Here is a 26085-nt window from a genome sequence, read left to right on the forward strand (position 1 = left end):
CGTTTTGAGAATACTCTACCTTCTGACAATTAGCTGAGCATTTCTGCAGCTTGTGGCAAAGCATAAACGTCACGCTCTACACTTTTATTCAGGTTTGTCAAATAAATACACATTCTACTCTAACCACCAGATTTTGGGGCAATAGTAGGACCAGAACAACACTATGTCATTTCTATGATGTCATTTGCCTACATAAAATCTAGCTCAGACTTTGCTTTCTCTTTTAACCCAGCAGCAATTGTGCGAGATGCATACAACCATTTAGGTTCAATATCAGGTTTCGATTTTTTCTTAAAAATTCCAGACATTGCTCTCAAGCCAGTGAAAACGAAAAGGAAATCAGCGATCGAGTTTACCCCTTCAAAATTTAAAGCATTAATAACAGCTAACAAGTTAAGGCTATTTATCTGTGGTAGACCTAGCAGGTTCGTTTTAGAACCTTTGACAGTATAAACTAGAGTTTCTATGGATCTATAAGTAATTTGACTGTTAATTTTAAACATTCCTAGGACATTGAATTTTTTATCATCTACTCTAACTAAACACCTTTCGGGCTTCTATAGTTTTAACTTTAACAAGCTGCTTAATATTTTTGTTAAAACAACTACTTTAGCACCTGTATCAAAAGGGAAATTTATATCTATGCTGTTCATTTTCGTAGTACATACTGTATTACTACTGCAATAATGTAGCCATTGATTATCTATTGTTAGCCATACTCTTCGACGACTTTTACTGTGACTTTTATCCCTAGAACTTCTATGACTGTATTTATTTGGACTGTGATAGCATCTATCAGGACTCCTATTATTACCACTACAGTAACCCTGTTTTGGTGGACTAGATCGTCACCTTTCAGGACAGTCTTTGGAAGCGTGTCTTTACACATTTCATGTATAACAGTGTGAGTCTACAATTTTTGACATGATGTCTTTCTCTCTTACAATGGTAACTAGTTCTAATGTCTTGAGCAGGAGAGTTGTAATGCATGTAATACCTTGAGCTAGGTTACCTGTGGCTACCATTACCCCCTATATTGCCGTTGCCAGATTCACAGAAATGATAATGAATATAACTAGGGGCATTCATCTCTACTATATCTGTTACGGTTCTCATTCTTATTTACATCATAACCATTGGTTTCGACATTAGATCTGCTAGAATCTCTAGACCTATAATCCGAACAGTAATCATCTTTAAGGTATCTCCTACAATCCTGTGAGCCATAATTAGACAGACCCCTACATGGCTGTGCTGAGACCATAAGCACTAGTTTCATTGCCAGTGCTCATATCCCGATTAGATTCATAAGCACACTTATTAGCATTTACGTTTGAAGTACTACTACAATAAGCATTAAAATGGCCAGTTTTCACTTCAGTTAACAGACTTTTTGACTCTGTTACCAAATGCCTAGTTTCAATTTGCACTGTGTTTTAAAACACAGTGTTAACTGCAACACTGTTTTGTTTTTCTAAGACAAAGTACTTGCAACAATTTTATATGCGTTGACGAATCTTCAAAGTCATTAACAGCTAAAGCTACTAAAAACTTCATATTAACCTTCACTATCTCCAAAACCCATAGTCCTGCTTAATTTCTCAACTCTTAGCAAATAATCTACAGCATTTTTGCTAATAGCTTGTGCTACAGTAACAGATTTCATCGTTCTATCATAAGTACTTTTGTCACACTCAAAATTGTTTTGCAACAATTTCAAAGTTTTTTCACTATCAGATTCGATGTTATATCCCAAAGCCTGCAACAATTCAAAACTCCTGCTGCCTATGGCATCCAATGATGCTGACCATATTAGCTCTTTGACATTTCATTCATGTGATATATGGTTTGAGAACAATAACCAAATGTTGAGTCGCAGAGGTTATATTCCTTGGGACCCCATTAAGGGTGCTTTTTGATTTGTATATAATTCATTAGCCCATGACTATCTTTGAATCTTACTATAAATTTATCAATAAAAACAGTATACCCAAGGTTATACTCTTTGTGCCATGTTTTTCTAAATGCTCTAAAGAACAGGTCTAAAGCTGGTCCTAATTTGCTTTGCCTGGATGTGATTTGAGATCACTGACATGAAAGAAACACAAGATCAACTTGAACGTGTCTAGTTTGAAAACATTTCTAAGCAAAGAGAAACTATCTGACCAGTTTGTGGTCTTAATGGAGGACTCTATTGACCAATTTCTGTTGATACCTATTGTAGAAGGTCACCAACAAAAGTTTTCATAAGAGGTACAGTAACATCTACCCACTGGTGTGCTTTGGAGTGAATTGTCAAGACAGATTTTTTCTCAAATAGTACTGGTGGTGTTTATTGGTCTCAGTTGCTAACAGGTCTCACAATGTAATACCACCTGGATGAATCGGCAGATAAATCTTCTCAAAATATTCTATTGGTGGGGCATCTGGTGAACCAGACGCTGGACTTTTAGATTCAATACAACTATAGATAGCAGGAACTTTGTCTCTTTTCAAATTTCTAACACTCCAAGCATAAGTAGCATCACCTATACTACTATTAGCATCATCCTCATCACTATCTGTCACACTGTTGGGTAATTGGCCTATTTGGCAGACCGATTAGAATACCAAATACTGGAAAATATCATAACCAAATAAAATATCAAATACTTGAAAATCTCAGAGTCAAATACCAAATAAAATATCAAATACTCCCAATTTTGTAAATCAAATACCAAATCAAATAGTACCACTGGGAAATTTGAGAACCAAATACCAAGTGAAATACCAAATACTGGCAATTGTTCAAACCAAATATCAAATCAAATAGTAATACATGAAAATCCCAAGACAAAATACCAAATACTGGCAATTCTTGAAACCAAATTCCAAATCAAATAGTAATACTTGGAAATTTCAAAACGAAATACCAAATAAAATATCAAATACTTGGAAATCTCAGTACCAAATACCAATTCAAATAGGGATAATGGGAAATTTTATATTAAAATACCAAATAATTTATCAAACACTGCAATTTTTCAACATCAAATATCAAATTAAATAGTTATATTGTGAAATTTCTGAATCAAATACAAAATAAAATACCAAATACTGGAAATTTTAGAAACCAAATATCAAATCAAATAACAGTAGGCTACTGCGAAATTTCAGAACCAAAGGATGTAAAATCTTACAGAGCTGACTCCAAATTGAATAATGGGAAATGTCAATTCAATATCAACATCATTATGCTAACTATGCTAAACATTAAATACTGGAAAATATCAAGACCAATTAAAATTTATTGAAGACTGAATTATCAAATTATTTAAAAATCACTGATCACGTTCACGTCCAACAACTCTGCCCATATAAAGATGTATTCATCATTTATTACGTATTTATGTTACATTCAAATTGAATCAATATAATGTAGACAAAAAATTGTTTATGGTTGACAGTAATTTTAAAGGTACTACATTATTCATGGTATGTTCAAATTTAATAAAGATACTATTGACAGAAAATCGAGACAAATGCAGAATGGCTTATTGTGATTGCGAGTTCTAAAGAATAAAATACACTATTATATCAAGGTAATTATGTATGCTGATGCAAGTTAGTTAGGATTAGGACTAATTAGGTTAGGTTACAATGTAATATGCTCTATACATTATTGAACATTAAATATTGCCAGACTTCTGCAGGAATGAGTTTGAGCTGATGGGCAGCTGTGCCTCAAACATATCGTCCCCCATACGCATGCGCTCTGGTCTTGGGAAACGTCCGGCCAAACTAAACAGTCTTTCCACAGGGGCTGAGCTAGCGAGGACAACCAAGTATTTTTTGGCGAGTGTAGCTAGATGAGTATTGGAGCTGGATCGCTCCCAGTACTCCATAGGGTCAACAGCTTCACTTTCAGGCGCTGACTCTAGGTATGTTTTTACCATGGTCAGCGCAAGATCTTTCTCAGCCCGGGCTGCTTTACTCCTGACGAGAAGCTTTGTGTAAGTTCCCTCCAATCGTGGTTGCTTGTGTGGAGGGAGATTGTCAGCATCAGTACATTTCCCAAAAGAGGTTTCCTTTCCCAGCTTTGACAGTAAAAGGGTCTCGTAGGTCCTGAACTCCTCATCAGTGCATCAGTTCATCTTGAAGCGTGGATTCAGTAGTGTAACAAGGATGTAAGTGTGGTGGGTGGTAAATTTGGTCAGCCTTTTCTGAACAGTTTCTTTTAAAGCTGTCAGCACAGGGTTGTTACTCTCCATCTGGTCGAGCTCAGCTTCTAGCACCTTGACCCGTAGAAGAACCTTTGATACAGTTGCTGTGTCTTCCTGAACCTCAATGGTGGAATTCTGAAATGGCTGCAGCAGCTCCACCAGTTCTTGTAAGAGGTCTCGATCGGTTAGGGTCGTTGCGTACTTGGGGATTTTCTCGAGAGTAGCATTTAGGTATTGCTAGCAGACTTGAGAAGGCTGAAAGCTGCGAATTCCATCTGGTGGTGTTTGCCACTTGGAGTTTCTTCATACCCTCTTGTTCTAGCAAGCTGGTTGCATCGAGAGAGTGTCGAACGTGGTTTATGAAGGCATTAGTTTTCGCTATTGCCTTCTGAAGGTGTTTGAGCACTTGGCCATTCCGTCTTTCACACAAAGCTGTAGCGTATGGCAAAAACATGTGAGATGGTCTGTGCTTATCTCCCGAAAGAGAGCTATATTATCATCGTCAATAGGGTCATCCCACTCATTTTCTTCTTCAGCTTGTCCTTCTGTCGCAACATCGAGATCGAGAAGGTTGTCAGAGTCTAGACGGAATGCTTTTATCATATTTGAAACGTTATCGGTCACTACAGCCACTACTTTATGCTCTATACCAAATTCTTTCATTAGACGATCATATTCGACTTTAATGTTTGAACCTGAAGAAAACAAAACTCCAAAGTTAATATGAATTTATTGAACCTGCAAAAATTAATGATGTTGTCGGAATTAGGTTCATATATTTATTTCAGCTTACCTGTATGTTTGTCGTAGAATCTCTTGCATGCAAGCATAGCATGGCGGTATTGTGTCCCTATCAAGTAGTGGACCGTAACTCCCATGTAACCGTGAACCATCCTGCTGGTCCACAAATCAACAGTGACACACACTGCAGTTGTTGCAACCATTTCTTGTTTCAGTTTGGCCTTGAAATCCGCCGCCATATCCAATAATTTTCCAGATGCAGTCTTTCGAGTTGGCATCTATAACATTTCACATGCTAACATCAGATATTGCGAAAGAGTAGATTGATATTTTAAATTTTCTAGAGCAAACGTCAGCAATGATTTTCATAAATTAATATCAAGCTGGTGTTATATAAACTACAATATCAATCAGACAAAGCCAATGTAATAAAAGTTTATGAAGTGTAAGACAAGTGCACTGAATAGGGCCAATTAAAATTCACTAGTTCATTACAAGTGACTTTAGATGTTTTTGCTGGGTTATAATTATTACATAAACATTTACATCACCATTCACCAACCCAAAAATAATGTGATAGTAAAAAGGATGCATGATTTGCTTGTGTACTGCGTAGGGGAGGGGTAGGCTACTACTGCAAAACAAAATATGTCTCAGCAAGCTAGACTTACTATTAACAATAGTAGCAGGACTTCTAAGCAGTAGTTTGGTCTTTCATGACATGAGAATAAATTGGTAAAGTGGCTTTCTACTCACCCTGTACTTGGAGTCTTTGTATTTCATTAACGCGTTAAAATCCTCGTCTTCCACAAACCTCAGCGGCAGCTGAGCGCGGCTGATCATGCGTAGTATAATATGTGTAGTCTTCACTTGAACCAGATCACTTGGCTTATATGGAATGGTGCTGGCCGTTGTAATATTGAAATGTTCCAATGTTCTTGTCTGAGGTGCTGTTGAGGCGCGCTTTATAGCTATTACCTCGGATCGTGTCTGCATATAGGCATTGTACTTCTCAGCATGTTTACTCTGCAATGTGAAATATAAACATATTTTATCATCTTATCCGCTTCCGTTTATTTAATTATTTAGTTTGTTTGTCTAGGCTTTGTACCATCACTAATATCAACAGTGTATCCTAATTCCTAGAGTTGCAATAATTTTACCAATGGTATTAAATAAATATTAATATTAAATGTTGGGAGCAAATTAAAACTCACCCTGGAAATAATAATATGTATAAGTATGAAATATTGTGTTTAGTTCCAGGGAAAATTTAGTACATGTTCATAAAATATTCATTTCTTTGATTCTAGTGTTCTACAATAATTAGTTTGTTGTTCTAGTTCAATTTAAAAAAGATTTAGTTGTACCTTTTTTTTACAAAATATTTAATACTTGGTCCAATTAATAAAAAGTTGCTGGATTAAACCCAACATGCTTGTAGAAATAGAGAACAGGTTTCAAAGATGTTGCTCGGTTCTCAAGACCACATTTTTGATGGATCACACAGTGCTTGTTAGCCGGCAGCAATACCTAAATATATAGGCCTAATATATATATGCTATAGTGGGACTGACAAAAGCAATGCAACAAAATGATCAATGTTATCAGTCGGTCATGACCACAGCCTTAGGGAGGTGGTAAAAATCACAATACAATTATGGCAATTCCCCGCAAATCCCTGATAGTTATTCAGAGTAATTAAGATATATGCTTACCTTCAGGTGCGCTGTCAGGTTAGTGTTCGCCTTGGTTGACACGGATATCTCTTTCGTACAAGTTTTACATGTTACTTTGTAAGATCCAGGAGGTGGCAATATATCCGGGAAGGTGAAGTAGTCGCTGAATTGTTGTGTACGTTTATCTGCCATGGTCAACTGAGGTTTAATTCAAGTAATGAAATACTCTGCCTTTTATACCTTTTAGGCTTTTAGCCTTTCCTGTGAAATCTAAATTGTAACACATTCTCTCTGAGTGACGAGTGAGTGGATTACAAGTATTGTAAACCGGTATTTCCGAGTCGGAACAAAGATTTATACATTTCTAATCCATAACTCCCACCAGCGGTCCGGAGCCAAGAGCCCAAAACTGGATTGTACATGAAACATTATTGTCTTTTCCTCCAAATTTTTGCCAATTGATATACTGTGCACAGGGTGACAATGATTCAACTTAGCCAGCCAGGCTGCAAAACCATTAGATAAGTATTAGTGGATTCTTTGATGTTTTCTTTGCCTTCATTGTTCGTAAGTACTTACTGCTTTTCACTCGGAGTCCGGGATTATAACTCATGAGTAACATGCGACTTGGTTGGGTGTTGTCTTACATACAAGCGCAATGCAGACCAAAGACAAAAGGGAGGTTTGATGGTTTCTGTACTGGGTTGCCGTTAAATGTGAGCTGTGAAGGAGAAGCTTTCTAAACATCAGTCGAATATCCATATTATTTCTAGCTAGCAGTTATAAACTTACACCAACCGAAATCAAAATTGATGATCAGAATGCAAAATATTAACGAATATCAAACACCAAATACTAGAAAATATTCATACCAAATAATTAACCAAAATACCAGAAAAAATATTGGCCAATTATAAACCAAATTATGATACCAAAGCAAATGCCAGATACTGGACAATCTCAATTATACCGAACATTACCAAATAAATTAGCAAATATTTATAAATTCAGAACCAAATACAAAAGAAAATTCTAAATACTGGGCTATCTCAGAACAAAAATATAAAATAAAATACCAAATACTAAAAATTCTCCAAACCAATTACCAAATCAAATAGTAAATACTAGGAAGTCACAGAACCAATATCAAATAAAATACCATTTTATACTAAAAATTCTACAAACCGAATACCAAATCAAATAATAAATACTAGGACGTCACAGAACCAAGTATCAAATAAAATAATAATACTGGAAAATCTCAGGAACAAATATCAAATAAAATACCAATTACTAAAAGTTCTCGAAACAATACCAAATCAAATAGTAATACTGGGAAATTTCAAAATCAAATACAAAATCAAATACCAAATACTGAGAAATAAATCTAAGAACCAAATAACAAATAAAATACCAAATACTGGAAATTCTCGAAACCAAATCAAATAAATATAGTAATTGGTATTTAAATTTGCAAATAGATCTATTTGAAATAAAATCAATTACCCAACCCTGCTATCTGAAGACTCACTTTCATACATCTCTCACATCACAGTCTAAACCTGATTCACTATTGTCCTTATTACCGTTTTTTCTTGCCACTAAACCAGCCAAATCGCGGCTAGCAACTAGGGATTGTCCAATTAAAGCACTGGGAATACTCGCACTTGATACTCATTGGGATATTTGTCTGGAAGTTGCCAAGAGATAAAAAGTCTGTTATCAAAGTTGCGCAAATGTAAGCAGGTAAAAAGAATGTTTACCGCAATGATACTCTTCAAATTTATCAATTTTCGAATACTATTATAATGAAATTTCCTACTGGATAAAATATGAACAAACACAGGCAGTTAACTAATGATACTTTTCTTTACAAAAAGGTGCCCTTAGCAACGAAATAATCGGTGCTATACGCACTGCGTGCAATTGCATAAAGCGACGAAAACATGCTTCTCCCTGTGCAAGGGTTAATTTACCCACAGACAACATTGCTCACCCTATACATACATATTTTCAAATATTAAAGTTGTTACTTGTGTTTATACAAGATGTTTTGTTAGTCAGGTTTCTTCTGATACTATATATACCTTTTTTATGAATTTTTATATTTCTCTCTAGACACAGTAGGCTCAATTTTTCTCCAGTCATTTTGATGATGATTGAAGAATAACCAAAATTAAAGTCAAACAACTATCTTCTGCTGTGCCTTCTTGAAATAGGCAAGGGGGGATAACCCTGAGCACATATTTCTGCCTCTGTTTTTGTTATTATTTTGACATTAGTTCATGTTTTCAATGATTTCTACTATTTGATTAATGTTTATGATCAACTTTGTTTTAATCATTGACAAACATAGTAGAGCTGTAGAGGCAATATAGTAGGGCTGTCGAGTCGATATACATGTAGTAGGGCTGTAGAGGCAACATTATTCAAAGTTCTCATGCAGCGCAATCTTATATGTTTTCACAGCAAAAAGATGAACTTGCACAAAATTTCAGTAGATTTTATCAGAAAGTATCGGTATTTCTCTATCATTTTTTATTGTTTTTGATGTTTGAGGTGATCTGACTGCCAGGATGTTCATAGAAGAAAATCGACATAATGTGGTCGCGGTTAAAATGCACAGATCAAGTGATTGTACGATCATGACATCTATGGTTGCAAAGAGATTGACAGAATAGAGACACGTAACGCTGCAACTAGACACATCATTTCGGCACATTTTTTTTTCCGAGTATTTTAACTGCAATCAATTTTTTTCAATTTTAATCATTAACATCCTGGCTGTCAGATCACTTCAACCTATCAACAACAATTGGAAATTATAGTAAAATACCGTTATATTCTGACAAAATCTGCTAAATTTTTGTGCAAGTTGATCTCTAACTAACATTCCTAGGCTGTTTTCTAGATATCGATAGAGTAGAAGCTGCCATTTGTAGGTTATGTAATAGAGTTACGTTGTATTTGTAGGTTATGTAATAGACTTGATGTAATGTTCTTTTTTAGTCTGAAGAGTTGCTCAGTCCATACAAAGTGTTCCGGAAGGGTGTTCAAAAGTTGATTGAGAGTTTGATAAAATATATAAAGCATGGACAAGAACTATCCCTGCCTGAGCGGTACAATATACCCAGTATTATTGAGTACCTTCAGCCATTGCCTAAAATTTCTGCAGGCAGCAACATCTGCCTCATTCTAGATGACACTATGTGCTACCCAAGCATGAGATATTCATACTATCAGCTTGCTCGCAAGTGTAAGTAGTGGACAGATGAAAGTGTCTGATGGAAAAGTATAACTAAAGCATCTGGTTTTACAGCTGTGTTCTTTGCTTAGAATTGTGGGACCCTTTTCATAAACCTCATATAGTGTTCGTTTGAATCGGTTGCAATGGTTTAAAAACCAGTCTGATGATAGAAATTTAATCAAAATTAATTAATAAAAAGTTATAATTGTTATCATATAACCTGTTATTTAAAGGTATACGAATTACAGTATGTTAATAGATAGAGACTTATAGCTGAGTTGTAATCCTTTGCGCAGATATATATTTCTTTTAAATGGCATTTATTAGTTATTATTTTATCATTATGCATATAGATCTATACTTGAGTAAAAGCGTAACATCTGAGCAGAGTGCTCAATTATAAAATCAGAGAAAGTTAAAATCAGTAAAACAGACTATAACTTAAGATAAAACACTTCATTACTAATAGTTTCATGTCGGGTTATATATATATATATATATATATATATATATATATATATATGGAATTGTATTAAAGGTCATGTAGTCTATAAAAGTGCTCTAAGATACCTGAGCTGATCTAAAATAGATATAAAAAGTGGGAAAGTTTGATAAAATTTTATTCTTCAAGTTTCATGTAAAAACAATCTTCAGATACAGTATTAACATAGTAGTTAAAATATACTGTTTCACTCACCTAAAATAGATATAAAAAGTATGAAAGTTTGATAAAACTGTATAACTTAGAGTTTCATGCTGGTGGTAAAATAACATGCACTCGTCAGACACTGGTGATAATTAATGCCTGTTGGTTCTTATATATTATTATAACCAAATAATCCAAGGTAAGCTAAACAAAAGTCATTATAGATAATTATGAAGGTTGAAATTTAGAAAGCATGAATTTACTTAAATGGCGGCAAGATGAGATAAGGCCTCGTTTGTTGTTAAGACTAGCCATTTCTGGTTTGCATAAGATGTGATACTTCTCAATGATACAAAGGTTGCACACATATTTCTCATTATAGTTTGCAGCGGCCTTGGTGATTATTCGCCAGTCGATGTTGTATTCGATGTCGTTGTTTTTAAGCTGCCAAACATATTTGCCGAGTTCGATTGCCAGCCTATTACTTTGGTGCCGAAAAGATGTGGTATGATTGCTATACCTGGTTTGAACATGGTCGATGTTAGGCCGATGTAAGTTTTGGTCGAATTGTTGGATCTAATAGTGGCCTGATAGATTATATTACTAGCCATGCAGTCACCGCCCAATGGGCAATCGGCTTTGAGTCTACAGTTGCACGTTTTTGTGGTTGTGTTTTCAGTTTTTGTTTGTTTAGTAGTTTGCTGTTGTGGCTGTTTATGATGGAAGCAACGTTTGGCTTGCAGCTGTAGCTCAGTTTGATGGTATTGTGGTTGAATATTTTCTTTAAAACAGATTGATCGTTAAATTCTCTGTCTAAAATTCTGAAGAATCTTTTCCGATTTTAATGGCCAGATTACTGCTGTACGAGGGATTGAACCAGGTGATGTTCCGGCGTCGGGTGGTTGTGTTCTGCTTTGATGCTCTAGGTTGAAATGTCAATATGTGTTTATGTAGACTTTCTTTGAGGGTTGCTTGGTACATTGGGGTTGCTTCTTTGAATGCTGATTGGTCGGAAGAGATGTTGGACAGCCTTAGATTGATTGATATAGGTATATTTTGCAGGATCCGCGGGGGATGGTTAGACAGGTGGTGAACATACAGTGGCTTGTCGTTAGGCTTCATATAAGGTTTATATTTGCCATCATTAAGATCCAGAGTAACATCTAAACAGTTTACTACTTTTAGGTTTGCTTCCACTGTGATCGCTAGCTTGTTAGCTCTGAAGATATTACACAGCTTTCTCTTGATGTTATCTATATCTCTAGGGGTCCCACTAATTACGTCGAGTCCATCATCTCTATATAGCCCGTAGTTTCCTTTTATCTGTTTTTTAATTTGACTAAGCAAAAATAATCCTATAATTTCACACGTTTCAGCTCCATCGTAGCTTCCCATTGTTACATCAAAAGATGAATTTCCCTTTTTGTACCACGGTTTATTGTCATGCACCAGTATGGAAGATTTGGCCTGTAATATAATTTCTTTATCTTCAATTGAGATGGCTGTATATTGGCACGCAAAGCCTAACGCTGCTACTAACAGCTCTTTAGTAATCGATGGATAAAATTCCACCATGTCAAACATCACAAAACTATGATCTTTCTTGTTGTTGATGTTATTAAACCACTGTAGTACTGAATTAGTGTTCTGCCACAGGTTAGCATCGGTTCCTATCTTTACTTGGTGGATGATGTTGGCCGATAGTGGTAATAACGATGCCTAAAAACTACTAAAAGTTGATGTTTATCTCTATGGCTTGGAATAAGGTGCTATTCCTTAGTGATAACCTGAGTTTACAATTCTAGGTATGTTCCACTCGGGTGATAACAACCATCTCGGTAGCCGTTGGGCAAAAAACTGTTCGAGGTAATGATGTTAAGTTCGAGTTATCTAAAGCAATTTATCGGTACGTGAGAACGGACCAAACAAATCCGTTTTAGTTAATCGTGTGTTCGAGCTATCCAAGGGCGAGTTATATGAGTTTGACTGTATATGACAAATATGTATACTGTATATATATTTATGACAAATGTATATATATATGACAAATGTATATACAGTGAAACTCGGATAACTCGCCCTCGGATAGCTCAAACACATGGTTAACTCGAACAGATTTGTTTGGTCCGTTCCCACGCACTGATAAATTGCTTTAGATAGCTTGACATTAACTTTATTAACTCGAACAGTTTTTTGCCTAACGGCTTACCGAGACGGTTGTTATCGCTTTAGAATATCACTTTATTCCAAGCCATAGAGAGGAACATCAACTTTTAGTAGTTTTTAGGCATCGTTATTACCACTATCAGCAAAATATTTTCGTTAACGACTTTTCTAAAGGTTTGCAAAAAATCAAATTTTCTAAACATCCGCTTAGGGATAGCCTTTCAAAAGCAAGGAAAAGCGAGTTAACCTTCGAATAAACTTGAAGAAAAATCGGCAAAATTGGCTTTTGTTAAAACGCTCAAAAGAAAAATAACTATGTTTTTTCTGAGCGTTTCAACCGCGATCAATTTTTGCATATTTTAATCTCAAAACGTCCTTGCAGTCACATCACCTAAAACAACAAACAAATCTCAAGTAATAGGAAAATATTTATACTTTCTGATAAAAATTGTTAAAACATTACATGAGAGGCCCTTTAATTTGCAACAAGCGATCTATGCTTTTGGTTTATGTATAGTTTGCTTATGTACGCGTATCTACTTATGAATACAGACAGTTCCCTACTTACGAACATTTGAGTTACGAACAACGGTACATACGAACGCATGTACGTTGTTCGTAACTCGATTAACTTTCGAATTATTTGTTTGAACTTTACATACGTATTGTAAAGAGATTTGTCGGCCTTTACTTGGCAAGATCTCTACTAATAAATAAAGATAAGAGAGTGCATGTACATGTAGTTTCATTCAGCTTTTAATTAGCGAAGGAAATTTCACCAGCCGAGGAGCATACGGCTATTTGCTCTGCTCAACTAAATGCGTGCACTCATTTATATAGGTGTACAATAATATCAACCGTTCCGGCAAACGGTAAGAACACCGGCTAACAAGGTGAATGAATAGTACCACTAGCGCGTTGGTATGACAACAATCTACCGTAAGTGACGATAAGCGATGGTGTTATGACGGTATATCAGATATAACAATAGCATAACGAGTGAAACAACGATATAATAAACGGACAACACATACAAAAAATAAGACAACAACGATAAGTGATAGCATAACGATTAAAACAACATTATAATAGAAAGGACAATAAATAAGAAATGCAGTGTTATGGCCCGGCGTCCACCAAAGTATTATTTCCATTTTATTAAATATTTTTTTCAGTACAAACCAATACAGGTTAATTATACAAGCCTTAAACATACTTATATAAACCTTCAATATACTTATATAGGCCTTAAACATAAATTATAATACAAAATATAGCACTGAAGCAACTTACGAACAAATTCACCTTACGAACAATCGTTCGGAACGTAACGCGTTCGTAGGTTGGGAACCGTCTGTACATGCACTTGTGACAGTGCTCTCATAACTTGAATGCGCTGATAACTTGAACACTTTCGCTGGGTGAAGTTCGAGTTAACCGAGTTTCACTGTATATAATATATATTATATGACAAATATATATACACGTACATGTATATATATGACAAGTATATATATGATGTATGTAATATTTGTTCATATGATTCCAGATGCTCTCGGTTTTGGACAGATATACTTTGAGACCCCCCTAGATATCTGTCTCATGAGGAACTCTAAGAGACTTGGTCATGAGAGAATTGATGAACAAGTGATAGCTAATATGAAAGAAATACTAAAACCACCAGATGTATCCTGCAATCCTTGGGAAAAGCATGTATTCAAAATAACCAACGGAGAGTTTAGTACAACTAGCTTATCATCATTGGTCAGGTTGGTAACCAAGTTATTACACAGCATTTTATTCATACGCAGTGAGTGATGTTTTACTTTTCCTAGAGCTTCACGATATGGCGATTTAATCATTTGGTAGCAATTTTTAAGGTAGATGATTTGAACATCGCCACCATTTAAAGAGATATTGCCAATCGTATAAACGATATAATCGTGTAATGGTGATTCACCTCACACCTGATGATTTTCAGAGTGAGCGACACTGGAACTGAAACGACTCATTTCATGGGCCACCACGCACGCGGGTATTCATGAAATAAATGTTTCTAATTATCACAAACACAAAACAGTGTTCTTTCAAGTTTTTCAAGTCACTATAAATGGACAATTCGCAATTCAATTTGATACTACAAATTTGCAATATCGAATCGTCGGGTGATTTCTAAAAATCATGGAGTTCTAATTTTCCCATGAAGCAATGGTAAGATTTGGTACTCAAGTAGCATGTGATTGCGCCTTTGATGTAGACTGTATCCTTTATTTATTAGTCAGAGATGATCGGCCATAGCAAACATAGGTATTACTTTCTGGTACTGATCACTAATTATCTCTAACATAGTATGTAGTGTGGCTTCAAGTAGACATCCTATGCAAGACTAGTAATATTTGCTACTGATTTCAATGTGTGTCTAAGCTCTTATAGGAATTTATCTGCTGTTGTATCATAGAAGGACAACTCTTATCCAACATTTCATGTTTGTGAATCTTTTCTAGACAATGCTGCATGAGAATATATAAAGAAAATATTTTTGGAATGTTTTCAATGTTTTATATACTAGAAATTTCACTGTCATACAGCCCACGACCAAAGTGATATTGAAAAAAAAAGAAAGGGTACTGATGGTTGAGAAATGCAATATTAGCAGTCAAATGGCACTGCAGTGCAATAGGATAACTGCAATGGTAGCTGTAATGTACTGGGTGTGGGTGTTATTATATACAACAAACAGCAATAATGAAAGGAAAAGATTATATGTTTATATCTCTCTCCTGCAATAGGAGAAATGCAATATTAGAAGTAAAATGCACTGATATTATTAGAATAACCAATATTATTAATATAGTAATAATATAAAACCAATGCACAATTTTGTTTACATTTCAAAACGTCATAGCTAGCAATATCAAGAAGTTGTGATATTTGTATAGATTTTTAGAAAATCTGTACTACGTAGTCATTGTTCTGTAGTCATCCAAACTTATAATTAAATATTGTAATAGTCTCATAAGAATCATTAGAAAAAATATCATCGTCATTTCCTTTACTTACACTGCGTTGGACATCAGTTAGAATACCAAAGTACTCAAAAGTGTCTAAAACGTCAGTTACTTTGAAATCGGCAAAAATGAAACGATTTCAGTACTCCTACATTAATTACAGAAACCTTCGGCAATTCGACAATGCTATAGACTGGTGAAATGTGCACGTTATTTTTTCGTGAAATGCGCACGACTTAATCATTCTATTCTCTGTCGCTCGGCGTTTCAATTTCCGGTTTTAACTTTGATAAAAGTATGGCTTAGCAAGTTTTAATAACGATTTTCGGCCAAATAAACCTGTCTATTTGTGTATAATTCGTTCAGATGGGTAAGTTTTAAGAGACTGTCGACAATTTACAAAGACTTGGTAACATATTTAAATAGGCTTATATGTGTTTTGTATCGTTATTATACTTTAACGACTTTACAAAATGATGGTTAAATTTTTTGATGAGATTTCGAGACAAGGGTTTGCGACTTTGTTGATGAATAATTTTCGTAAGTTGTGTGCACATGCATTTATCATAAAAACTCTCAAACTTTGCTCCCGCTCGTTTGGTCGTGGGATCATAATTTCCTATACAGGTCCTCTTCACATAAATGACCAACTCGCTTAACAAAGACCCGGTGTTACGACAAAATGTCAAAAGTCGTAAAACCTTTTTGAAACACTGTAAAACTTCTAATTGAACGCCATGGCGCTCTATTTTTCAATCCTTCCTTTATAGTGGCGGTCAATTGGAGGGGGTGTTTAAATAGAGGATGTCGGTGTATTTTTCAAATGGCTCATCAGAATTATCAGAAGATAAATTTAGCCCTATTACGGGCATAGTGAATGTCGGCTATATTTCGCTCTCTTTTCCGGTGGAGCGATTTTGAATGTTTCGGATGCAATAAATCTGCTAACTTACGTTCAGCTTATCAAAGATTTCTTAATAAGTACGCATTGAGAAACCGAGAAATATCTCTACCAGTTGATATCTATTGCTTGCAATAAACCTGCGATAATATTATAGCCTGTGTCCTGCTTTGCAATTTGTTCAAACTTTCAATTTTTATTTCATTCTAAATTTGAAGACATATTTTTATTTAATGTCTATATTTACCAATTTTGGATAAAAGCACATTGATATGTTTGCTACAGTTTGCAGCCAAAACTAGCTTTTTATGTGTAATAGAAGAGGAGTTACGAACATCGCTCAATTGTAAGATCAGATTTCCGCAATGATGCCATCAAATAACACGCTATAAATCTGCAAACTTAGAAGTTATATAATAATAATCTATCAAATGCTACAAGGATACATTCATGAACAAGTGACATTTATGAACCATACTTATAATATAAGCAGAAACAAAAATAAGCGTCTTTAAAACAAAAATATTTGCATCATTTACTCGGACAGCTGCGTTCTGATTGTTGCTTTCGATGGAACGAACATGTTCTGGTTGTCCAATACCTTCTACAATATCTTCTGACCTCAACTCTTCTGCACTGCTGAACTAGTTGATATTAGCATTAAACAAGCGATATATTCAAACACTGTTTTGGCAGAGCAAAACTTTTACTCATTGAATTTAGCACAAATACAACGAGTGAAAGTTTTGCTCGCCAAACGTAACCTTTGTACAATCCCAATTGTAAACCGTTTTATATTCATGTACTTCGAAGTACCCTAGGACACTTATGTATTCCCGTCATCCAACTTTCGCATTTTCACGGAGTCATCCTCTCGCGAAAAATTCATGAGCGAAACTAAACTATCATAACGAACGAGCGAAAACGGCGCAATTAAATATCTTTATTCATTGATATCCACAATAAAATCGTCATAATAGAAATGCAGGTAATTGTCGTGTGTGGTTGGGCTCAATGGGAAGTTTCTGGTAAACTCATTATAGCTAATACACCGACAGAGCGGCATGGCAAAGCAAATTAAGATGATGATAACAGTTTAGTCACCAAATTTGTAACTGATGAAGATGAAAGTCTGGTAGGTGAAGTAATAAATTTGAATAATAATTATTCTAGTGATGAATTTTATTACCAACCAAAAACAATACCATCACAATACAATCAACCATCACCAGGTCCAACCACGTTATACAGTTTTGGTTGTGAAGTTGGTTGTTATCTATTTTCTTTTTCTTGGGATTTGAGTGTGAAAGATATGTGAAAGTCACGGCGGGAGGGACCTAGAAGTCATTGATCGTCCAAGAAACAAATGGCAGCAAGTGATCAAATTGAATTATCGATCTCACCCACACATTTCAACCTGCGGTTTACAAATACGAACTAGTCCCAAACTGAAAATTTTTTCTTATTAGCGAACTGGACCTGAGGAATGTAATCTGTGTTTTTTACTAATTTATTTTCATATCACTATATTTTCGCACTCATCAGAGCCGCGAAATTAAACCATAACTGCCACGAACAACTTTTATCGTATTTACTAGGTAAATCAGACATGCTGATTCCGATTTTGTAATCAAAATAAAGATTAGGCCACTAACCTTCAGAGTAATAAAGGATTTTTTATAGCGTTTTAATATCGGTCTCGAAAACAACACGATCGGCATAACAAGCTCCGCCCATAAATACTTGACGTAACCTAGCTTTTTAGGAACAGAAGTTACGTAGAGATGTTTAGACCGATTTAGAATAATAGAGATGGGTGTTTTAAAATCTATTAATATCTGAATCCAGCTTTAAAAATAATATCAGTCTTTTCTGAAAGGTAGATAAGCTATTTAGCATTGCATATTTAAAAAGCGCGATAACAACGCTAGCTCGTGATAAAACCGCGCTTTTTGAGCTCATTTTTCTCGGCGTCCAGCCCATTTAAACGTCATGTAACAAGCTGCGAGCAATTTTAAATAGTTTATATCCCTTTCATAAAAAACTGAAACTATTTTACAGGCTGGATTTAGATAATAATGGGTTTTAAGACACCCATCTCTATTATTTTAAATCGGACTAAACTTTCCTAACTTCCGTTTCTGAAAAAGCTAGGTTTCGTCACATATTTATGGGCGGAGCTTGTAATGCCGATTGTGTTGTTTTCGAAACGGATATTGAAACGCTTTAAAAAAGCCTAAATGACTTTGAAGGTTAGTGGACTAATCTTTATTTTGAGTACAAAATCGGAATCAGCGTGTCTGATTTACCTAGAAAATACAATAAAAGTTGTTCGTGACAGTTATGGTTTAAGTTGCAGCGAAATTTTACTCTGTGTGCTACTCACGAAACTAAATACTAGCGAAATAAAAGTGTCCTAGGGTACCAAGACCCCGTCAAACAAAGAACTCCTATTAGCCTGAGACAGTTATTAATTATTTCTATGGTGTTGCTTTCAATGTTTTAACGAAAAACAAGCTGAAAGCTTTGGAGTGTGACAACGAGAGAATTGATTGTTATTGAACTAAACGACTCAATGTGAATGATTTGTAATCAAATTTTTGGACACTTTTCTACTGATCCCTTGATACTATGGGTTCATAAAGATCAAAGATTGTCAAAGTGGCGTTCAAATGGAGGGTGGCGCTTTATTTGTCAATTCTTCTATCATAGTGGCGGTCAAATAGAGGGCGTTCAATTAGAGGTTTTACGGTATATTTATTCTTCCTCACATATGGCAAACATCGTTTTCTATTCCGTGATACCAACATACTACATCCACCATCATATATTACAGTTGTAGGAAGTTTTAGTAACTTTCTGTTACTACAACTTTCAATCCACTATCTCGACTCCTCCATAATAGCATTGGATTACCGACTTTTAAAGCACGTCTGTTCAACTTACTCAATGATTCCTGATTTCTGTCATTTAATTTTTTTATCATGCAACGAAAAAAGAATTTTGTGAATGATTATTAATGGCAATAAAAAGTTATGCATACATACATGCATACATATATACATACACATGTACATACCCGTACATACACACATACACATATACACACATACATACACACGTACATACACACGTACATACCCACACATACACACATACATACCGGTAGATTGGTGGGCATAACACAGCCAAACAGGACATACAAGATTAAACCATAACTGTCATGTACAACTTTTATCGTAATTTCTAGGCAAATCAGACACGCTGATTTCGATTTTGTACTCAAAATAAAGATTGGTCCATTAACCATCAAGGTCATGAAGGCTTTTTTAAAGCGCTTCAATATCCGTCTCGAAAATAACACAGTCGGCACAAGCTCCACCCATAAATATGTGACATAGCCTAGCTTTTTAGGAACGGAAGTTAGGGATGTTTAGTCCGATTTAGAATAATAGAGATAAGTATTATTATTATTTAAATGACTCATTATTATCTAAATTCAGTCTTCAAAATAATCTCAGTCTTTTCTGAAGATAGTAGATAAGCTATTTAACATTGCACGATGACTGTGCTCGTGATAAGTATCGATGTTCTTTTTAAAACTGCTTTTGTGGTCTAGGCAGCTTTGAGTTTTACACAATATTTTGCTGGTTTGGGACAAATTATGAGGCAGATTGGTGTTCTAAACTGGGAAACATATCGAATATTTACCTTGTTATCCTATTTAGAATTCATTCAGTAACTCCATAAATCTTGATGTAATTTTAAAACGAAGTGTTATGGCACTTTGAAACAAATTTTTTCTGGTTGATGCCCCTTGAGTTTTACTCAGCTGCAATCTGGACTTTGCAGTAGGGGTAGACCAAATAAAATGCAACATCACATAGTTAAATGAATTGTGATAGGTTGATTTTTGAAAACAGTAACAGTAACTCCAATTGCCAACTAAAGTATCCAAGAGTTTGACATATACTTCAGAGTTGTTCCCTCCCAATTCAAGTAGAGAATATAAATACAAGTTATTTATCAATTGATGAGTTCAGTTCAGGGTTTCATGATCAAAAAAGGCGGTAAAATCCATTTTCTTTGTGCAAGTTTGCCGCATTGATTTTGATTGGATGAGTGTGATCAGGGCGTTATCTCTGATTTAGGATTGACTGTTCAAGTTGGAGTCAATGTAAATAAACCATGACACAGACATAGTAGTATACGCCGTGGTCCTCAACCCTTCATAGCTTTCTCAAATGGTTCTCTTTAACAATGATAATAGTAAGATCGATTTTTAGGTTGAATTATAGAATACGATATTTTTCACTTATTTCTGTTTACTATTACTTTACACTCGAGAATTATAGTTTGAGCTCCTTCGCAATAAGCATTTCTCCGATGGTATTCGAGCAATTGGCTGGAAGCCAGCCAGTCATTTCATGCCTTATGGTTGTCACGGTTGCCTAGGCAACATACGCAGCCTCTGTCTCAGCACCATAGCAGCTATTCTTAACAGTACAGGCACACTGGCCACCCTCTGTCAGCTGTTGGCAGGACAGCGGCTTCTCAAACATTTAACCAGCATTTATACCTACTGAATGGTTTCATTTAGAATGCAGTTTTATGGGGTTTTAATTGGAAGTTTAGTGGTCCTTATGAGGCACTCATCAAGTCAACTAGATTCTTATAACTATGTACCTCTGCTTTGTGCAATCTAGGCTCTGCAGTGGCGCTAGGGCTGCTTACACGATGTCTACTAATGAGTACATCGAATTATCTAAACGTATATTTAATTACCTGCTCTGCATGTATTGATTGAAATGGCTCAAGTTTATTTATTGTTAAAAGTTTTGTTGAATGGCGGCATGTTCTGGCTTTCAGATGGTGATAAAATATAGTTGATGGCTGGTTTGGGTTGCTACAAATTCTGTCTGAGTGATTATGCTTTTTCATAGGTTTAGCTCTAACAGTCTGCTGTCTAGTTTCTAAAGTTTTAGAGCAAAAAAGCTTCTAAGTTTCAATGCTTATTGTACTCGTGGCTCTATGAATATTTTTTGTGTGTAAAGGTAGGGCCACACGAGACAAAATTCTCACAAAATCGGCGAAATTTGGACGAAACGATTCGTACGAATTGACATTTGGACGAATTCGTCCATCGTGGTTGCGCACGATGAACGAATCCTGAATTGAACGAAACGTCAGAAATTCCTACGAATCGTTGTTTGATTGGTCGGTTGAAAAGGTTAGTTGAATGTTGAAGGTCGTTTTTTTTGCGCATGTTTGTACTGAAGAAAATGATTGAAACGGAATCGGCTTCAATTTATCACCGCGTTCTGATTGGCTAGTTGAAAGTTAGTTTCGTACGAATCCGTGGTGGGGAAACTCCGTGTGGCAGGTCAGAAATTTCGTATGAATGGAATTTCTCAGATTAGTTGAAATTGCACGATACGTGTGGCCTTACCTTTAAACTGAGTTTAAAGATGAACTTGCATAACCTTTTTGTAGATTTTCTAAGAAATTATCAGTAATTTTCTATCATTTGCGATTGTTTTTATGTTTGAGATGATCTGACTGCCAAGATGTTTCAAGATTAAAATTGACAAAATTTGATCAAGGTTAAAAGACTCGGAGAAAATACGAGCGAAATGACATCACTAGTTGCTATAGTTGATATTGGTACTATGGTTGATATCAGCTATAGTTGATATTGGTACTATGGTTGATATCAGCTATAGTTGATATTGGTACTATGGTTGATATCAGCTATAGTTGATATTGGTACTATGGTTGATATCAGCTATAGTTGATATTGGTACTATGGTTGATATCAGCTATAGTTGATATTGGTACTATGGTTGATATCAGCTATGGTTGATATTGGTACTATGGTTGATATCAGCTATGGTTGATATTGGTACTATGGTTGATATCAGCTATAGTTGATATTGGTACTATGGTTGATATCAGCTATAGTTGATATTGGTACTATGGTTGATATCAGCTATAGTTGATATTGGTACTATAGTTGATATCAGCTATAGTTGATATTGGTACTATGGTTGATATCAGCTATTGTTGATATTGGTACTATGGTTGATATCAGCTATAGTTGATATTGGTACTATGGTTGATATCAGCTATAGTTGATATTGGTACTATGGTTGATATCAGCTATGGTTGATATTGGTACTATGGTTGATATCAGCTATAGTTGATATTGGTACTATGGTTGATATCAGCTATAGTTGATATTGGTACTATGGTTGATATCAGCTATAGTTGATATTGGTACTATGGTTGATATCAGCTATAGTTGATATTGGTACTATGGTTGATATCAGCTATAGTTGATATTGGTACTATGGTTGATATCAGCTATAGTTGATATTGGTACTATGGTTGATATCAGCTATAGTTGATATTGGTACTATGGTTGATATCAGCTATAGTTGATATTGGTACTATGGTTGATATCAGCTATTGTTGATATTGGTACTATGGTTGATATCAGCTATAGTTGATATTGGTACTATGGTTGATATCAGCTATAGTTGATATTGGTACTATGGTTGATATCAGCTATAGTTGATATTGGTACTATGGTTGATATCAGCTATAGTTGATATTGGTACTATAGTTGATATCAGCTATTGTGTTCAAGTTGCAGCTTTACGTGTCTCTATTCTGTCAGTCTCTGCAACTATAGATGTTGTAATTGCACTTTCGCTTGATCTGAGCATTTTAACTGCGATCAAGTTTTGTCAATTTTAATCGTAAAACTCCCTGGCTGTCAGATCACCTCAAACATCAAAAACTATCATAAGTAATGAGAAAATATTGATGCTTTCTGGTAAAATCTATCAATATTTTGTGCAAGTTAGTCTTTAATAGACGATTGTATGATTTTGATTGTTTACAACAAAAACTTGCGTCAACAAAAATTCACAAGTCACTCTGACTGTCTGACTCATCTATTGGTCATTTTTAATTGATTAATAGGTTTTAGCATTTACATACTTTTTATTTATTGCTATTACTATGTAATAGTTTCGTTCGTATAACTATTTTTATTTGCAAAAATTTGTCAAAAATAGTTTTTAAAAAATGCTGGATGAGTATATCACTTAGCATAGACTTGCCTTTAGTGCAGAGGGTAAGTTTGTTGTCGCAGGGCATAAAGGGGTATTGTCTTTAGAGTACTTGGTCTATTTATTGCGTTATGTATGTATAACCTTTATTGACATTGGTAGTCATCAACAAAATGTCTTTCATTATGTGCCAAAAAATGCAAAGACAGAAATCAGGGGTTGTTGAGTGAGTTGAACCAACATGTTTTGAAAGTTTGTAATCTAGTAGTATGGCGGAGGAGTCAGGATAGTGAATCGTAGGTTCTAGTAAGAGAAAGTTTATAAACTGAAACATGATGGTGGATGCAGTAGTATGTCGGTGACTCGGAACCGAAAATGATGTTTGCCATATGTGTGGGAGGATAAATATCAATATTCTGGTCATAAATATTTTGCATTATAATGCTAAAACTTCAGTATAAAAGCAATACTGGACATTTAAAGTTGCTAAAAACTCTATTGTTATATAGTTGTTTCAACATAATTTAAAAATGAGGTTGGTTTTTGTAATGTTGATTTCTCAGCGCTAGGTGAGTTTTGATGTGTAGTATTTTTCTGTTTGGAATTTGGCAGGGCGCTCAACAAGTGTTCAACCTAGGCTTGGACACGCGAGCTTAAATTAGGATAAAATGTATCATGAAATTTGTCGCTACGAAAAAATTTGCCCAGCATTTTCGTTCAAATTCACCTCACAGCTTTTTTTGTTTGCGGTGAAAATGTATTTTTATTGGGCAAATTAGACGCATAGTGCCTAATGTGTTTTGTTCCCAGTGCATGCAGTATAAAAACTATTTGCTCACTATCGGATGAGAAGATGGGCCTGCATGTTTAGTCGGGCCAAATTGGAACTTAAAAAGCTGCAATTAATTTTTCTTCATCATATGATCAGTTTTTCACAGCACAAAATCTCAGCATTTCAAATTTCGCACTCGTGTGTCTGGTCTGTTAATGGTCGCAAAAAACTTTCCTGTCAACTATTTCTGGTTTGCTTTTCTTCACAACTAACCACAGCAGAGTTTAGGCATCAGATGAATAATTACAAGTTGCCATAGTACACATCTGCTGACTGAGATTTGGTTTGAAAAGGAAGACACTCTGGTAGTCATTCAACCATTGTATCTGCCTCTAACCATCTTAACACGTCTCACTCGGTAGATGTGGCCTTCATCAGTGGCTTTTGAATGTTAATAACCATAGATCTGTCGCTTTGGTCCAGGAATGAATTACTGAATTAACCAAATACTTTAAACTAAATTATGTGTTCACTTTAATTATCTTGTTAAAAATGACCTCTAGTTGGAGGGCTTTTGACTAAAGAAAACACAGCGGTTGGGTTATTTCTCAAAATCTTTAAGGCTGGTTCAGACTATATCGCCGTATCTTGGTGTTGATATATTGATGCCACAATACTTCGGTGATCGTCGATGATAACGATGTTCCCACTATCACAAACCCATCCGCGTTTGCATCAGTGATGTAGTATTCTCATTTTTCTTTTTAAATTTTCATGAAGAAACCGCTTTGTTTTCGCATGACTGAAATAAAATACTAGTCCTGCAGCAACCGTCATAAATTTCGGCGAATTACTATCGCCGAAATGGTTCACATTTGAAAAGCGGTCGTTGATGCTCGGCGAAATATCGGCAAAATTTGACAGCTGCAAACTTTCCTGATGTATCCATCGAACATTCCCATGTTGCTTCGTCGATGCCATCAGTTCATGGTTCACATAATCGACGATGAACGCCAAAAGGAAAACGCAGGCCTATGGCGATATAGTGTGAACCAGGCTTTAGAACTGTCTGATCAGCTAAGTGATAATCCGCAGAGGGCGAGGTAGAGCGGGCAGGGATTATTGGATCTTATTGCATCATATTGACTTCCAATTGAGGCTATTTAGTGGCTCATCTAAAACTCCTAATAAGACCTCAGCTGGAGGATTTGTCAGTAAAGTTATATTTTATTATTGATTATAGGAATATTGTTGATCCCTTGCAGCTATGAGACGTCTCGCAAGCATCGTTCTTGTAGCGATCGACAACTTTTTCTCATGTGCCAACTCCCAGACAGCTGACACTTCCATGGATAGAAAATGCGATTTAAAGTAATCCTAGCAATGTGTCAATCGGCTATTGTGTTTGCTAGAAGAATTTTCCCTGACTAATCGTTCCGTCAGACGTCATGTAAGATCCTGCTTACGAAAGAGTTGAGATGGCAGGTTTGTTTTGTAGCGCTAATCCTGTTTTTTAATTATAACAATTGGTTTTGGAAATTGAAATCGTTTGACAAGCTGGTCATACTGTTTGTATGCGCAGAGCTGACTAATCTTAGAGTCATCTTAAAATTTATCAGTTAAGATGATAACATGAGATGGTCATCT

General features: G+C 35.4%; 1 protein-coding gene across 2 annotated transcripts in view; it reads left to right on the forward strand.

The window, feature by feature from the left end:
• The window catches only part of LOC137394561 (L-seryl-tRNA(Sec) kinase-like), a 100859-nt gene that overhangs the window by 49811 nt on the left and 24963 nt on the right, over nucleotides 1-26085 (forward strand). For both annotated transcript variants that reach the window (XM_068081287.1, XM_068081288.1), the window contains 2 exons: nucleotides 9632-9878; nucleotides 14231-14450. In XM_068081287.1, the coding sequence (XP_067937388.1) occupies nucleotides 9632-9878; nucleotides 14231-14450 (467 nt within the window). The remainder of the gene's footprint in view (nucleotides 1-9631; nucleotides 9879-14230; nucleotides 14451-26085) is intronic.

This window comes from Watersipora subatra, chromosome 4, assembly GCF_963576615.1.
Source record: "Watersipora subatra chromosome 4, tzWatSuba1.1, whole genome shotgun sequence".
Taxonomy (NCBI): domain Eukaryota; kingdom Metazoa; phylum Bryozoa; class Gymnolaemata; order Cheilostomatida; family Watersiporidae; genus Watersipora; species Watersipora subatra.